The following is a 17,653-nucleotide window of genomic DNA, read 5'->3' on the forward strand; positions in this document are numbered from 1 at the left end:
TGCAAATTATCTTGTGAGGCTGAATTGGCATCCACTACTTCAGACCACATCTGAGCTGCTAATAGGGCAAGTATGTAGGTTTCAGTACAGCAAATCAGTTAGTACAGGGTTAAAGGTCTACAGCAGATGCCCTCCCACCTATCACAGTAGAAATAAACTCAAAGACAAACAAGGTATTCTGACTTTGTTCAAACACCAAGAGGGGACTGAAGAGTCAGAAGAAATAATCCCCCTTTCTATGTAGCCCATAATACGGGAACTTTCAGGAAACACACCAAAACTGCTATATCAAGTTTATACCTTCATACTAGATAGGTACAGAATTAGCAGTGAATTTACACAGTAATTTTAATGAACTGGATTTTGAACATTTGGCTGCATTATCAAGATTCCTGTGGGAACTACAACACATTCTGTTTAAAAATTAGGTCTTCCAGATCTTAAAGCTTCTTCTATTAATTTTTATGGCACTAGCTAAAAAATAGCTGCTGGATGTAACTGCTGGATGCCAATTACATTCATGTGAATATTACCACACATTTCATAGTAACAGCTGCCTCTGATTTTTTAGAGTTATAGAAAATTTAGTATCTGACCTAGATTGCTTAAAAAGCAAAAAAAGTAAACAAGGCTACACACAGACTACACCAGCAGCACCCTGAAGTCAGTGACCAACATCTGTTCACACAAGTTGAAGATGGATCTCACAAAAAAATTGACTCAACAGTTGTAATCTGTAGTCTTAACAGCAAAAAGATGTTGCAGTACTGTGTTTTACAGGATTATATTAATATCCTTAAAATCTATAGTGCTAGGTGCACTGTAAACAGTTTTTATTTGTTCACTAAAGTTTACATAAAACATATTAATTCAGTTTTTAAAAAAGGCTCAACACAAAAGGCAGTAGTTTGGCTTTTTATTTGTAAGGGATAAAGCATCTCCTCAACTAAAATCAAGTTCTAACAAACCTGAAGAATCCACAGAGGCTACGTTTACTTACAATTTAGTATCAGCAAAAACATTTGTTAACATTCCAGATTATTGTAGAAAAAGAGTATACCACACTTAGGGCATACAAGATTTGTAACAATGAAAAATACCCTGTTTTAAAAGTAATCTCCCTTCCAAATAGGTTTTTATTTTAGTGCACTCTCTCTGTAGGCTTTACATTTAGAGTCCTCTATATACAAAAAGGTACAACAAATTGGTACAGTATTTATTGCAACAAATTAAGGATGCCATAATATACACAAATAAAATTAGTACCCCCAACTTGCATACCCTCTTGCTTCTTATTCCTCCCTTGAAGTAGTCTTCTTCTCCGGTTCTAAGATTAAGTTCTTTCACTGAAAGGCACGTACGTCTCTACAACAGAAGAAACAGATTCATTAATCTGAAATGTCCTGTTTCAAGGAGAAATTTAGCCTACGTTTTTGCAGTTTAAACATTGCCAAAAAACCCACAGAGATGTAACATTTTATTATTAAATTTGCCTGGAAAAACTCATTGTTACCACATTACTGTGAAGCAAAGTGCCATAAAACCTCCCAAACAGAGAGAAAGCTCACTTACAAGAAACTTGGGTTTTTACCATTTTGGATATATTTTTAAACTTCCAAGGCTCCTGAGTTTCTATTCAAACTTTGGTAGTGAGAATGCTACCAAAATAGAATAACTGCTTTTCCTGGTGCCTTGCAGTGCAGCAAGTAGTTTGTGTGTGAAGTGATTTAATGAGGATTGTAAACTATTAGTGTGACATACCTTTGAAAAACAAGATGTGATATTAGGATACTGTACTTCAGTTGACATGCAGGTGAGGTTACATGGCAAGAAACCAAAGGTTAGAATTTCAAACTTCGGCATGTAATATAGTATGCTATTGAACAAAATGGCTAAAACATCCCATCTTGGTAAGCTGCCCCAAAGGAAAAGGCACAGAGACTAGCTACGTGTGGCTACATGATGACAGTGGGAGAACACTTAAATTGCATCTATATTACAACAGAGGGCGCTGTGGACTTTTTTCATATAGCTCTGAAATAAAACAGCAATGCTCTAAGTAATAAAGGTATCAGCACACCAGTAACTTACTAACACTGCTATGCTAATTTTAGGACAGAAGCCAGTTTCTCCACCTTAAATAGACTTACCAGCTAAGCCAAAACAAGCCTCAAGGGATTTCTATGCATACTGTGCTGTGAAGTATCACCTTAAAAAAAAAGCTTGGTTGTTTTAATCAAGAAAAATGAAAGCAGTGTAGATACTACTGCAGTCTTAACAGGTCATGAAGAAAAAAGGAAAAAAGAGAACTATTTCCTACATAAAACAATACTTATGTAATTTGGTATCCATAACAAATGTATATGATCCCACCAGAACATGTAGATTAGAATTTCCTGTAACTGCATTTAGTTTTTTAGTGTCTTCCATTATGAGTTATGATAAGAAACTTATGAACCGAGTAAGCTGACTGCTGTCTGCAGATAAGTAAAACTGCAACTATGATTTACTTAAAGGACTAATCTCAAAAATCACTAAAGGCTCCTCTTCCTCGTTCCCTAATTAGATGCTCCAAGCCTGACTGTGTATTTATGCTATCTAAAAAAAAAAAAAACCAAAAAAAAAAAAACCAAACAAACAAACCAAAAAAACAGCCAACCATACCTCTGAATTACTGCAAATGTATCTGAGTATCATTATCATCAAGTAGTCCTCAGCGACTCTTTGATTTCTTATGCATTTTGTACTCCCTTTCATCATTCTTGGTTAAGAAGTAACATGAAGACTGATTACTAAGCTTCAGTGCAGATGCAAAAGACTTAGCTGAAACAAGGGGAAAGAAATTAACTGAAAAAAGTACATTCCAAATTAAGGATTTTTTTTTCTTCTTTTTAAATTACTCTACATTCATTTTCAAACTTCCCTCCCAGCAATGCCATTGCTCTACAAAGTTTGGACAGCATTTTATCAAGCAGTTCCACAGAGATTTGTGGAGTGCATTCAGCACTGTTGTGGAGCATTCAGCACTGTTTTCCTCCTACACACAAGCACTGTTTCGAGATAAAAAAGTTACTTAAAATTCTGAGACCTTCTCCCCATAACAGAGAACACATCAAGCTCTCAATATACATAAGTGGAGTATATTCACATTATTGACTAAACATAACTGAAGTCCTTGTTTTCTCAAGCTCCCAATATCAAAATAATGACTAAGCCTGATAGCACTTACTTTCTGAGCTACCCTGAAACAACAGTAACACCTTATTCCTTTATTATCTATAGTTCTTCTCTTCTGAAGGCGCTGCTTCTGATTTCGAGTCAGTTTTACTCAGCAAGTTAACAGAAATATTTGTTGAAACTAAGTTGGGTTAGATCACTCAGTTGGTCCAATAGAATTACTTTTCTTGCTGTTTGCCTGAGAGGTTGACGTTATTATCTCTTCTGTGAGCAAACATAACATTTCAAGTCATTTTGCAGCCCAATAGGGGAAAAATAACCTACACCACAAATTACATCATTCTATGTATTTCCTCCAGATTATGACATGTTCAAACATTACATGCCACTTCTTTCTCTAATTCTTCTGGGCTCTTTAGACTTGGATCAAAACCTCAGGTATTGCTTTTTCAGCTGAAGCTGATGCTTTTAAAATCAAATACTACTTATCTAGCAGTTCTTTCATCAACAATATACTACAGTGTGTGAGGAACTGTATCTATTAAAATAAATAATTGATTTATCTTACAATAGCTATGCCATCAGCTAAATGAAACACCACTAATGTATTCAAACTGTTTGCACCATATGTTATCCAAAGGACTATTTTTAAAATGGTCTGGATCAGCAATCCACTTTCAAATACTTCCGAATTGCCTGGTAGAGCTAAACTAAACAATTATTTGCTGCAGTACTTCAATTTAAAGAGGGTCTGAGTATTTGGAAATTAGGAGGGGGGTTTTTGGTGTGTTTTTTGGCTTTTTTATTTTTTTTTCCAACTACAACACTAATAATGTGATTTTTTTTGTAGTTGTCACAGTTAAATTCTCCAGTTTATCTCCTTAAAAAGCACATATACAGCATAGCATGTTCGTGTGGCAAAAAGGGAAAAGTAAAATAAAAATAAGGATCTCAGTCTAAACCACACATTTTTTTCTTACTGTTTTCACTTCTGTTTTATCCTTATACGTCCTGTCAGGGACAAGAATGAAATAGCCAAGAATGAAATAACTGAAGCATGTAAACCAGGTAGGAACAGCACCTATCTGCTTTACATACTTTGGTTACTTCATAAGCCACTGCAAGCCTATGACTGCAAAATGGATTTGTAACAATTTAAAAGTACTATACATATTAGATACTTCTACAGTAAGATACCTGAATTAAAATTTTTTCTCCCTCAAATTCAAGTGTCTAGAAACATACAGGGATCAAAAAATAAATCAGAAATTCACCCTCTGAAAGCCTCTGATATTACTGTAGTGAACTTTCCCTCTAGGGTTTTCATTGCTTCTATTTTAAGGTATGCAAAGAAGTTTAAAGAAAACAGACACAATCACTTTGACACTTTGGGGAGGTTTTGTAGCTTCAGACTTCAAAAATACAATCTTGTTTATCTTCGTATACAGTAAGCTTCAAGGAGGCATTTTAGATTTATCTGTAGGATGTGAATTAAAATTAGACAGCAGCCTACTGAAGTAAAAGAGTAGGGTTAAAAAAACACATGCTGCCATTTCAGTATCTGGAAAGCTTAATATAATCCCCCTAAAATTTCCAAAATAGGCAGAATGGAAGTTATTACAAGCAGTCAAAAAAGTCAGAACACATATCTACATGCCTAAGACACATATATTTCAATATCACTGTTAACACAGCCTCCTCTGCGCTAGAAGACACCATGCATATAGCTATTTAACATATTAATAGTATGGTCCCTTTAGATAAAATACTGCTTGAGACGTAATCAGCTCCTTGAAGCTTAGCAACAAATACAACCATGTATGAACGCCAAATAAGCATACAAGAGTATGAAATAACCTCTATAACATGAATACAACAATATTGTTGTTAATTGTATAAGACTGTTTGTTAATGATGACAAGCCATATTGTCATGTTCATACCTAGTAACTTGATACTCCTAGTTACTCCTAGTTACCTGATACTCCTGCAAACAAACATTTACGAGGAATATCAAGTTAAGTGTTCATCATATACCTCAAAGTCTAATAAGTATGCTGACTTACAAGAGACTTTAAAAGACCTAATAAAGACAGGAAGGGAATTTGTGGATATAATGTGACAACTACCTATTATGCAATAGCCATAGTTTATATTGGAACAAGACTAGTAGCATGGTGCAACATTAAGTACCACATGACTCTCCAGTACAGAGGAGCATTAAGTAGAGAGATTCCAACTAGTTTTTTCTAATGTATGGCGGAGACAAAAAGGAAAGAGAGACTTTGGCTTATGAAAAAAAAATAATCTGAAACATCCCCCCTAAGGAGACAAAGTTTAAAAAGACTGAATCTTTTACCAGAACTGCATCCAAATTTGTTTCCTGATAAACAGCAGAACATCTGACTTACTACTCCAATACTTTTAACTCAAGACATGATGTATCGTATTTGTTGAATTGTTTTGCTTAAGATTAATTCAGTTTCAAACTAAACAGTGTTGAATCAATTACTAGCTGTGACTGGCAAAATTAATTATTTTACCTCTTCTGATACCTGACAGTAGTCCTCACTATAGCAATTCTATCAAATTTTTTACTAGTCTTTGCATGTGCAGTGTGGTGGCATTACTCAATAAGGAATAATTTTTTTAAGTTTGAATTGAGTAAGTTCAAATTTGAATTGATCACAATGTTTAAGTGTAAAGACAATAAGGAAATACAAAAAAATTTTCCTGTATCTACATAGTCTCAGAGAGTGAATTAAGAGTTAGTACCTTTCTATGCAGCAGTACCAAATCTAAAACTTGGTGCAGGATCATCAGTTAACTGCTGACTACTTTAGCAATGAGAAAGCAGAACTCATAGGAAAAAAACACAGGAAAAATTGAGGAGCCTTCAAAATAAAAAAGAAAAGATAAAGGTATAAACTAGTTGTAGACTTTAACATAAGCTTCAGTAATGACACTCTAACAAAAATAACCTACCTTCCTCTCCATTTCTCTGGAACTCACATGCTAAAGACAAATGGTATTTATCTTCTTGCCCACTAAATTCTTGTCCAATTAAAATTTAAGTGATCTTGACATCCCTTCTCCAACTACACGCATATGAAACACAGCAGTGAGCTTTCTCAGTGAAACTGCTTATCATCCATGTCCCTTCACTTCTATTGCTAGAAGTACATTCGATTTCTATATACAAACCTTTGAGGATGATTGGCATCAAATAGTGTTGTATCGTCATCATCATCATTTTGCTCTAATGGGGTCAGCTCCATGTTTTCTATGTTTGTATCCAAAACTCCGTATCTTCGTGTTTTTCTGTTTCGCCTTCTGAGCCTGAAATGTATTTTAAAACATTTAAGTTCTATAAATCATTCTCTACTTTCTATTCCAACAACATAAGAAAACTGTCCCTTAAAATACAGCTACATTAATACTTAGCATAAATGAAAAAAACTTAGCATATGTAATGCGTACACACTTAGCTCTATGAAATCCAAAGGTCAGACTATTCTAAGTGTCAAGAGTTTACATGAAATGATTAAAGCCATTAAGAATGTCATTCTACAGTTTTGTACAGAATTACTGTAGTGAATACATAAAGCCCATACAGGTATTTGGAATCTAAATGCAAGAACCAGGTAAAAATACATTCAAAATCATATTTCTAGCAGATCCTACAATGAGAAAAAAATTGTCTTGCTACATATTCTCTATGTGCTTTATGCATCTCTATAGAATAACAGATCAAATCAGAAACTCAACAAAGTTATAGGAAAGATGTAAGTTATGAGTTACATTGAAACTTTAATAACATATGTGAGGTCTTTTATAGTTATCAAGTTAAAAACATTGTTTATAATTACACTTTGAAATAAGAGAGAACTTGCAGAGTCAATGTCTTGTATGCATCCTAAAACACAGAAGGAAGAGGCAGTGATTCACATTTCAGGATTAAGGCATAGCACTTATTGCAGATGAACAGACTGTTTGGACCTGCTTTTCTCACCTTCCATGGCTCTCTGCATGGGCCTTAGTCCCATGTAAGCCACACACACACTGAACCCACTCCATTTCGCTTTACAGAACTAGTCCTATATGGATCAAATATGCCTTGTTCAAGTCTTGGAGAAACAGGAACTCAGACCACTAGCCACTCAGCAAACACTATGCATAGTCACCTGTTTACAAAATGTTGACCAGAATCACTTTCAGCTACTGTACACTAGCAAACAGCATCTACAGGAAATCCATTTGACTTAAAAAAAAAAAAAAACAACTGCGTTCTAGGCATTTAGTGCTAAACTCGAAGATGATAGTAGCCCTTCCTTTTAGAAACTGCAGAATTTACAAAGCCAAGCTAGCTGCCTAAAAGAGGTGTTTACAACATTCAGGAACTTTAATACTGGATATTTCAGAGCTAATAATTGCAAAGATTATTTATGTATAACATATTATGCTGCTATAATATGTACTATCATACTACGTACAATATATTATACTGTTATTATACTGTGCATAATCACCTCTCTGTCCCACACTGAGGCACCACTTAACTACCTTGTAAGTGATATCAAAAAATATATTGAGACTCTCAGCTTCAGACTCTGTCCTGAACTGTGGTGTACTTAAATAATTTTTTAAAATATGCTTCTTGGGAAAGCATTCATCTTTTCACACCACAGCAAATTTGGAAGAACACACAGCAGTATCCAATCTTGGTTTAGATTATACGCCAGTAAGTTAGACCCCCTTTTGGAATGGAGAAGCAAATGGAACATTGTTGGGATGGGAAGGGTATAAAACACATACCTTTCTTCAAAGTGCTCCAACTTCTGATATTATGAAAAGAAATAATCACTATTATCATTTCCTCCACCCTCAGCTATGAATTGAAACAGCAGCAACTTATTTCAGGTACTTAAAGTACCTAACTTTATTGTTTAAAGTTAAGGCTAATAACAAAGGCACAAAATTCACCTTTTGGTTCAAGACAAAGCTCTGTCCATTTTCTTCCTTCATTTCATCTGGCCTTTAGTCCTCAACATAGAAAGAAGTTGTATACTTTAAAGAACGAAGCAGAGAAAATTCCAAAACTTTAACATGAAAGCGTGATGAAAAATATGGTGGTTTCATACATACTGTATCTTTTGTCTTTTTTTACTAAAGTAGAAGCTAAGCAATTGGCACTAGGACAAGCACTCCCAGATATTCTAACAGACTAAAAATTATTTTGAACACAAAAGAAGAAATGAAGGAGAGGTAGTTCATGCTATTTGTGTAGTCGGTATTTCCACCAATCTCACTATACACTTTATTTTTTTTTACTTAATGGGTTAAGAAGAAAGGTGAGTCACTACTGTGAGTTGAGAATAGCCTAAAACAGTCACAGCAAATGTCCAGATTGCAGATAATGCAAAAAAAATCTTATCAGAAGGCTGGCACAAATTTCTCGTTTCAAATGACTGCTGTTTAAAAAAGGGATAAAAGAATTACTTGTGACATGAAAACTTTGCTTACATACAGATTGGTCAAAAGGCTAAAGCTAGAAGAATACTGGAGACACGTAACATGACTGTATGATCGTAAGTATGATACTAGAGCAGTGTCATAAACATTAACAAAAACTAACTTAAAACCTTTTACCCTGTTATTGTTAGAAAGAAAATCCAGGACAAAACCCCAATTTCATTAAAGTCAGTAGCACTCTCTATGCCTCTCATGAACTTAACAGGGACAATTTTTATCTTTGTAGTTATTAAGGATAATTCGTAATCTAATAAAAAAAAAGTTATTAGAATTGATTCCAAAGTACATAAAAATTTAATGCTACATGCTCAGTCCCAATCCTTCCTCAAATACAGCTCAGAGCAGTAGAGGAATCCAAAAGCAAATACTGGCAGATATTATCTGACCAACATCAGAGATGGCATAGATAATAGACTGTTAATTTCAGAGGAGAAATAAATAAGAGAAACTCAGAAATGTTGATGTAAAAACTAAAAAAAAAAAAAAAAAAAGGCAGAAAATACCTTAAGAAAATGAGAATTGAAGCAAAACCACAGGTCAAGTTTAAAGAACACCCAGACACCCAGTGCATAAAGAAACATAAAACTGCAAGGGACTTGTAACGGTGGGACAAGTACACTGATTTAGATAAAAAACAGTCATTACATAACATGGGACCTCCTTGTTTGGGGAATACAAAATTGACTGCTGATAGAAATCTCAGAATCACAAGTTATCTCAGGCAGTTAAATGTTAGCTTAGATCCCAGAACTTCCTTGTACAAAAACGTAATTTCAATTACATATCTGTTTTTTGAATGCTAATGTCTTTCAAATACAAACTTCTGAACACATCTGCACCAAACAGCAACAGAATAATCATTAAAAAGCAAAAAGCAACAGGGCAAGGTACCTTTACATGAAAGAATTTTCATTTTTACAAAACATCTTGACAACTCATTTATTTAGTTTTGTATATCAACACATTGATAGGATGTATCTTGAGAAACTGCAGTATTTTCAGTGTCTAATACTACTTCAGTTAGAAGTGGCAAAGCAATAAGACAGTTCAAACACAATTCTTACCTGAATCTGATACCAAGTAAAAGGGTCACAGCAATATTTGTCCTTAATTCCATCCAGAAAATTATTTTAGCGTAATAATGGTGTAAAATATTTTTTTCCAAGGACCCTTCCATGTATTTTCTGTGTAGAACATAGCATTGTAGGATTTGCAGGATAATGGCTGCTTACAAGCTGATGTAACTTAAACAGCCTCCAAATAACATTCACCTTCTTTTAGGGAAATCCAACACAAAGAAGATGTAAACATAGCCTGAAACAACCTACTCTGTCCTTAGACTGTACCAGAGAGAAAAACAAAAATACTGCACACACTGGAGAAAAACCTAGCCAAAGAAAAAAGAAAACAGGTTTTTAGTTTTCTTCTTGAATGAGATGGCTTTTTAATCACAGAAAATCTAGTGCTACTCGACAAGTCTGTAAATGCTTTACAAAAAGTTCAAGACTTCTTCATTCTACTGTTACATGATTCCACTCCATGCAAATTCAAGAAACTTAAATTAAATTTAAAAGGCTGGGATAAATCCATACTCTATTAGTGCCATGAGTGAAGCCCCACTCTAGGAGCATAATCAGCAATACCTTTTCTTAAAAGAAGACTGACAAATACAGCAGTACTGATCTAACAGAATTACTTAGAATAACAAAAGACAGAAATGGACTTGCAATACACATATAGAATTTCTATCATGATTAAATACATTAAATATATATGGCGTACTCATTGCAAACTGCAAACTTAACATACAAATGTCTCTAAATGCTAAAAAGAAACATTAGCATAAAGTAACAATTTCCTGTAGTCATTTTCATCTATATAGGAGAACAAGCAAGCTATACTACACTATCCTAATTTGTCTGGGTGTAAGGTACTGCAAATCACAAACACTTTAAACAAGATCAGTTCAATAAAGTAGCAATTGCTAATCACCCTGTCTTTTTAGGTAAAGTGTCCTTCTACTACAAGTTTTTTACTGTTAGTAAACTGTACAATTAACCAATTTCTTCAACTAAGCACCCTTCAGCTTCACAATATTTTAGAGGATTCTGAGAAGCACGTGCCAAGGAAATTGCAGCTCTCTCATCACCTCAACCTACAGACAAGTCTTAACTGGCCACTACATGACTTCTCAAAAGTGAAACTCAGATTTTCTTGCTCAATAGTTCAAAAGACAGACTACTTTCAAATAGGTAGGTGAGTTATGAGAAACAGTCACAGCTCAGCAAAAAATACCATGGAGGAGTCTGGTAACAGTCTGCGTGACAGAACTAAGTTTTATCTGTTCCAGAATTGCCCCAATGCTGGGAAAGTTCAATCCTAGTTTTCTCATACCTTGTGCTACAAGACATGGTATAGTTAATTCACAGTCTCATGAGCTATGTCCATTACAAAAAGTATTGTCATAAAGTTATTACTTAAAGTTAACTGAGCCTTTCTTCTGTGAAAGACATGCATGAGCTACAGATTTCATACTCATGAAAGACATTCAGTAATCACCCTTCAAAGGGCTGCTAAAAAAATTCCTGGAAATTTGTTTTAAATTAAAATCGTGATATACAATTCATACTGAAACATATTTTGAATGTCTTACTTAGCATGCCAAATTATGTAGCCAACTTTTCTCTGAAAAGAAAAAAAGTTATTTCACTTTATCTACTACACATGTTTTCTCATCACCTCAGAAAGACTGAAGATATAAGGGCATGCACTTCTTCCTACATAAACATGAAACAAGACCTGTCTGCAATAGGCTTTAAGTTAAAAAAAAAAAAAAAAACAAAACAAAAAAAAAACCTCTCTAGACAGGCTAATAGAGAGAAAACCCAAGAGGACATGTGAATTGTAACTTCAGTCTTTCTATGCATCACGAAGGGCAATCACACACATAAGCTATTTTATCTAAGTATCAAAACTAAAGGCAATAAAACTAACACTGGTAGACTGAACATGCCATCAGCGTGTCTTAGTTTTCCTAGTTCTGATGGATCTGCTGTATGATCTTGGTGCAAAATACTTTGTTCTTTGCAAAACTTCTGTCATAAAAGGAGTTTGATATATACCAGAATAAAAATTCATAAAAGCCAAAAACCTCTATTGCAATTGGCAGAATCAGCTATTGAAGCAAAACAAATCTGTGCAAGCAAGACCTCCAGTCCATGGGACTCTACAAAAGACAAAGGTATTACTACAGTAAAAACTTTTTTAACCAATGTGATTGGAGAAAACAAAACAGTATCAGCATCAACAGAAAAAAAATACTTTCTTACTGTGAGAGTGGTAAAACACAGGAACATGTTTCCCAGAGATTGTAAAATCTGCATCATTAGACACATTCAGAACTCAGCTGGACAAGAGCTGAGCAACCTGCTGTAGGCGAGCCTGCCATGAGCAGGAAATTGGACCAGAGAGTCTCCAGTGCTGTCTGCAAGCCTCTGCCACCCTGTGATTGAACATTTCATTTGTCACAGCTATTAATAATGCCTCCCAAACTAAGCTTCTCAGTGTTCCAGGACAACGAGATGTGCAAGCAGCCCAACCTTTGTAATCAGGGTATTCAAACAGTAAGTCCCCATACAAAGCTAGAAATTAAATTAAGATTTATTTTTTTTTTCCTGACAGAGAAATTGCATCATCAGCAATGTCACTTGAGAAGGTTGATGGCAAACTGATATAGTTTACATAACCATTCCAAATCAAAATTCATCTCCTATGTGGAAGAAAGTTAAGTGTTAGCCATATTACCAAAGCTGTATCAGCTTGCATTGTATCGTTTTCTTGAAAACATATTTTCAGGGCACCATCTTCAAAGAAAATCATATGACTCTAAAAACAGAAAAGCCACACCTTTTTCAAAATGTGTAAAATATATAAAGGAAGAGATTGCTACCTTCCTTAATAAGGCAAAGCTTTGGCTAAACGTGTATCAACAGAGAATACCTAGATTTCCCAGGTAAAGTCTTTAACAGAACTTTAAAAACATTATTTTTTATTTTAAAATTATAGATCTTTCCTCTTGATAATGAGGTTGAAGGCTGTTTATATATTAAGTAAGAATAGAATACAATATTGAAGTTGAAAGGGAACTACAACAACCATGCTCGATAGAATCCTATTCCTAAGTGTTATTAATGACGTAATTTGCACCTCTTTCAATCATCTTTCATTTTAATATCAATTACTGTAAAGCCAAATAATATCTGTCATACAATTTCTTGATGCAAAAACGCATTCCCAGTAGAACAAAACATCACAAACTGCACAAAAATAACATCTCTGTTTTTCCTTGACTCTCAGTTTGATTACACTGTTATTGTAGGTAAGTTCCTGCTTTTAGCCTGGCTTTCAAAGAAACAAGTTTCATGACCACATTATCTGCATGAGTACAAAAGTCTTTCTGTTAGCCTCTCTTAATAATGAAAGATGCTGGCCCATTTTATATAGGTATGACACAGAGAGAGAGAGTTCTCAAAGACAGCATCTTCCCACACATTTAAAATAAAGAAAGAATGAACAGGTAGTCTAATAGAGAAGAGAGACGCTAGAGAAGAGCAGAAACTACAAACTCAGGCTATTAAACTGAATACAATGTGTGCAGCAGTGATACACTGGAAACCAGAATGTGTTAGTTCCACAGAATGTGGAATTGCTTTTTTCCTTTGGCCAGATTAGCAGTGCACATTCCTATAAAACTGCCCAAGCTGTCATTATGTATGAAGCTTCTCCTGCAGAAATTGGGAAAACATTGTACACAACAGTCATGATGACTTTTGTGAGCACAGCGGGTATGCAGATGTTTGAGGAAAGTTTTATTCCTGTGAAATTGTTAGACTACCTGGTCCCAGAATTTTAGGTTTTGTGCATGATAAAAATCTCAACAGTTTTCCAGTTCCAAAATCCTTTCAAATTGTAACTTTCTATAAATGTGACTTTTTAATTTTTTTTTTTTTTAAGATCCATACTTCCAACATAACTCATGTTCAGTAAAGAAGGTTCTTAAGAATCAGAAACAAATTTTAGACATTTTAATAATTTACTGTTCTCTGCTGTGGTCTGAAAAAACATATCAGACTTTTTGGAAAGGCCTGCACGTAGGCAGTCTTGTATGGAAGAAGGATCACTTATTTCTGATGTATCAGCAATAAAATTTGGCCAAGAACATAGCATATATTGGGGCTACAGTACTACACAGTAGTATCAGCAGCATTGCATGAGGCTCTAAAATAGACTAGAATAGAATATTTTAGCTGGAAGGAACTTAAAACGACCATCTGGTCCAACTGCCTGACAAATTCAGGGCTGAGCAAAAGTTGTACAAATGCCTCTTGAATGCTGACGGGCATGGGGCATGGACCACCTCTCTAGGAAGCCTGTTCCAGTGTTTGACCACCCTGTCGGTAAAAAAATGCTTCTTAATGTCCAGGCTAAACCTCCCCTGGTGCAGCTTTGAACCATTCTCATGCATCCTATGACAGGGTAAGAGGGAGAAGAGATCATTGCCTCTCTCTGCACTTTGCCTCCTCAGGAAGATGTAGAGAGCAGTGAGGTTGCCCCTCAGCCTCCTTTTCTCTCAACTAAACAGAGAACTCCTTAGGCCCTTTCTCACAGGACATGCCCTCCAGCCCTTCCACCAGTGTTATTGCCCTCTTCTGGACACATTCAGACACCTGAACATCCTTCTTAAATTGTGGGGCCCAGAACTGCACGCAACACTCAGGGTGAGGCCGCACCATTGTTAAATACAGTGGGATAATCACCACTTTTGACCACTGGCCATGCTGTGTTTGATGTACCCCAGGATGCAGAGGTTTGCCCTCTTGGCTGCCAGAGCACACTGATGACTCATATTGAGCCTGCTGTCAACAAGCACCCCAGATCCCTTTCTGCAAGGATGCTCTCCAGCCACTCCTCTTCCAATTTATACCTGTGCCTGGCATTACTCCACCCTAGGTGCAGAGTCCAGCATTTGGACTTGTTAAATTTCATCCCATTCATCATTTCCCAATGCTCCAATCCATCTAGATCTCTCTGCAAGGCCTCTTGTCCCTCAAGAGAGTCAACAGCACCTCCCAGTTTAGTATCATCAGTAAATGTGCCAATGGTGCATTCAACTCCTACTTCCAGATCATTGATAAAAATATTGAACAGAATTTGCCCTAGAATTGAGCCCTGAGGAATACTGCTGGTGCCTGGCCACGTCAAACATAGCCCCATTCACTTCAACTCTTTGAGCCCTGCCATTCAGCCAGTTCTGCATCTAGTGCACCACATACCTGCTCGTCTCACAGTTGGTCAACTCACCCAGAAGGGTGCCATGAAGGACAGTATCAAAAGCCTTACTAAAATACAGAAAACTTACACCCACTGCCTCCCCTTCGCGCACGAGCTGGGTGACCTACTTGAAAGTTTGTAATAAGCCCTGAAGCTTCTATGTCTGATAACAATATATCTGATAATTTAATATTTCATCCTGAGAATATCTTTCAAAAGGAAATTGGCAGGTTTATACCTAAACCTTAAATTTCCTATACAACCATTGCCAAAAATATTTCAGCCACAAGTTGAAATTCAAAAGCATATGCTTAATCTGTCCTGAATTCCAAAGGCAAGATGCAACAGAAAGATGCAGAATTACAGAATAACAACATGAGGTTTAACTTTCCTGTTTACAGTAGCACCTAGAATATAGCACTCTAATTTCAAATGCAGAACAGCAACCTTCTTATTATCAAAAACAGAATATTAAATAATTGCCACTTATCCAGAAAATAATGGCAGTAGATGAAAATTTCCTTACTTAGCTCCTGCAATGACAGGCTTTTATTTATTCGGCCTTTATATAGTATTACTCATAACTCCAAATCCAACAGGCTCCTATTAGAAGGAACAGGAACACTGAGAAGTGATCTTGTCCATTTTCACTTGCTTAAAATATTATGCTGTTTCCTTTAAGGTACGTTATCATCAAGATATGCATTCTAACGAAAATAAGATTGAAGGCTTCTCAAAAGTGATCTGTAGGAGGTATAGAGCAATCAGGATATCCTAGTTTACTTGGATTGCGTGTCTTAATAAATGCCCCACCATCTTTCAACTACCTTTCTGTAATAAGTGATGAAGGTACTGGACTCACTAACCACCAGTACAATGAAAAGTACATAGATAACCTGCTGCATGATGAATGTTCTTTATGCATATTCACACATTTGTGCCTTGCCCAGAAGAGTTCACAGTTCAAGCATTAGAGAGAGCAAGTAAAACTGCAAGGACAACAAAACACTGTAATTAACAATGTAATTAACTGTAACAGGACATAAAAGTATGTAGCCAAGAGTTTCCATGAGAAACGTGAAAGCAGTTGATTCGTAGTAAAAGCTCTTTAAGGGCCCTTTCCTTAAGAAAGCATGAAATGGGAGTTTACTGAAAAAGAAAACACAAAAGGAAGATGTTTTCTGACAAAGAAGGAGAGATAAACAAATTCGGTAGCTCAGAGAGACAGAAGTTTACAAACCGAATAAAAATAACCCACAGAATGCACAGCATTAATTTCAGGTGGACTAACAGATGTCAGTAGTGACAAGCCCACTTGCAGAGAAGAGGAGGGAGACGGGAAACGCCCAATACTGTGTGGCATCACTACTGTGAGCGGAGCCCGACCTAGCCCTTTTCCACCCACACACGGCGTGGAGGCGGCACCAGGAGCTCCCCAGGCGCCACAGCCGGCGGCGCTCCCCGCAAGCAGCGGAGACGCGCTCCGCACGCCGGTCCTCCGCCAGAACCAGGCTGGGCCCGGCCCGGCGCGGGCAGGGGCAGGGCCAGCCCTAGCCCCTCGGCGACGCGCTGACCCCCGCCCCGCGGTGGCCCTGAGGGGCAGCAGCGCCTCCCCCGCCCGCCCGCCCGCCCGCTCCCCGCGGCAGCACTCCGGTGGATGCGGCCCCCGCCCTCACCGCACGGTCCGGATCACGAAGAAGTAAACGATGAGGCGCCGCTGGCGACCACCAGCACGGACAAGGCGCGTTGGGTCATGGGCTGGCCCTGCTCGGGCGGTGCCGACACCTCGGCCAGGCGGTTGCTGCTGCTTCGTGTGGCGCCCCCGCCGGCCGCCTCCATGGGGGGCGAGGAGGCGGTGGCGCCACTCTGGAGGGAAAGGCCCCCCGCTGCAGCCTCACCGAGACAGGCAGCCAGCGGCGGCCCCACCAGGAGCCAGAGCAGCGGCGGCGGCCACATGTCTCCCCACCACCCCCTCCTGCCTAGCGCGGCCCCCAAGCCACCCCGCGGCCTGGCGCGGCCGTGCCCGGCCGCCGTCTGGCAGCCGGAACAGGAAGTGGTCGTCACCCGGCTGTGCCATGGAGGCGCTGGCGCGCGACCAGCCCCGGTTCCCGGCGGCAGTGACGTAGCGCAAGCGCGGGGCGAGGCCCGGCGGGCGCTGGTACGTGGGGTGCCGCGCGGGGCGGGCGGCGGGAGCCGCCGTTGGTGCTGTGCTACGCCTTCTGCCGGCCGGGCTTTCAGTTCTGCCTTTCAGAGCCTGAAGATAACGTTTGTAGGCCAAGCCGGTATGGGACGTCTCAGACAAAATGGCCAGGCGCTAAGAATCTGGTGATGAGGTGCCAGGTTTGTGATCTGCTCGACTTTTCCTATACTAAGCGTTTATGCGAAATGGTTAAGGAAAGATAAGCGAAATGATTGTTTGGAAAATATTAGTGTCGCAGTTACCTTAATAAAATAGCTTGAATCCTATAATATTATTTTGATATTAGTTTAGAATATGACTTTGATTTTAAAATGGAGTTATAGCAGCTATGAGAATATAAAGTACACTAAGGGCCTTCGGAATAGGTAGTTAGTATGTTGTGTGCCTTGAACACTGTACGAATCATTATGGACTC

General features: G+C 37.8%; 1 protein-coding gene across 1 annotated transcript; it reads right to left on the minus strand.

Annotated features, from left to right (window-relative positions):
- Nucleotides 1–903: 903 nt before the first annotated feature.
- FAM174A (family with sequence similarity 174 member A) lies at nt 904–17,099 on the minus strand. Its single transcript, XM_042787731.1, is given in 4 exon segments — nt 904–1,365; nt 6,381–6,515; nt 16,715–16,746; nt 16,749–17,099. Coding segments are annotated over 4 exon segments (435 nt in total). The 5' UTR covers nt 16,995–17,099; the 3' UTR covers nt 904–1,343.
- Between the last annotated feature and the right edge of the window lie 554 nt (nt 17,100–17,653).

Source organism: Tyto alba, unplaced genomic scaffold, assembly GCF_018691265.1.
Source record: "Tyto alba isolate M040663 unplaced genomic scaffold, T.alba_DEE_v4.0 Super-Scaffold_13, whole genome shotgun sequence".
In the NCBI taxonomy this organism is placed as follows: Eukaryota; Metazoa; Chordata; class Aves; order Strigiformes; family Tytonidae; genus Tyto; species Tyto alba.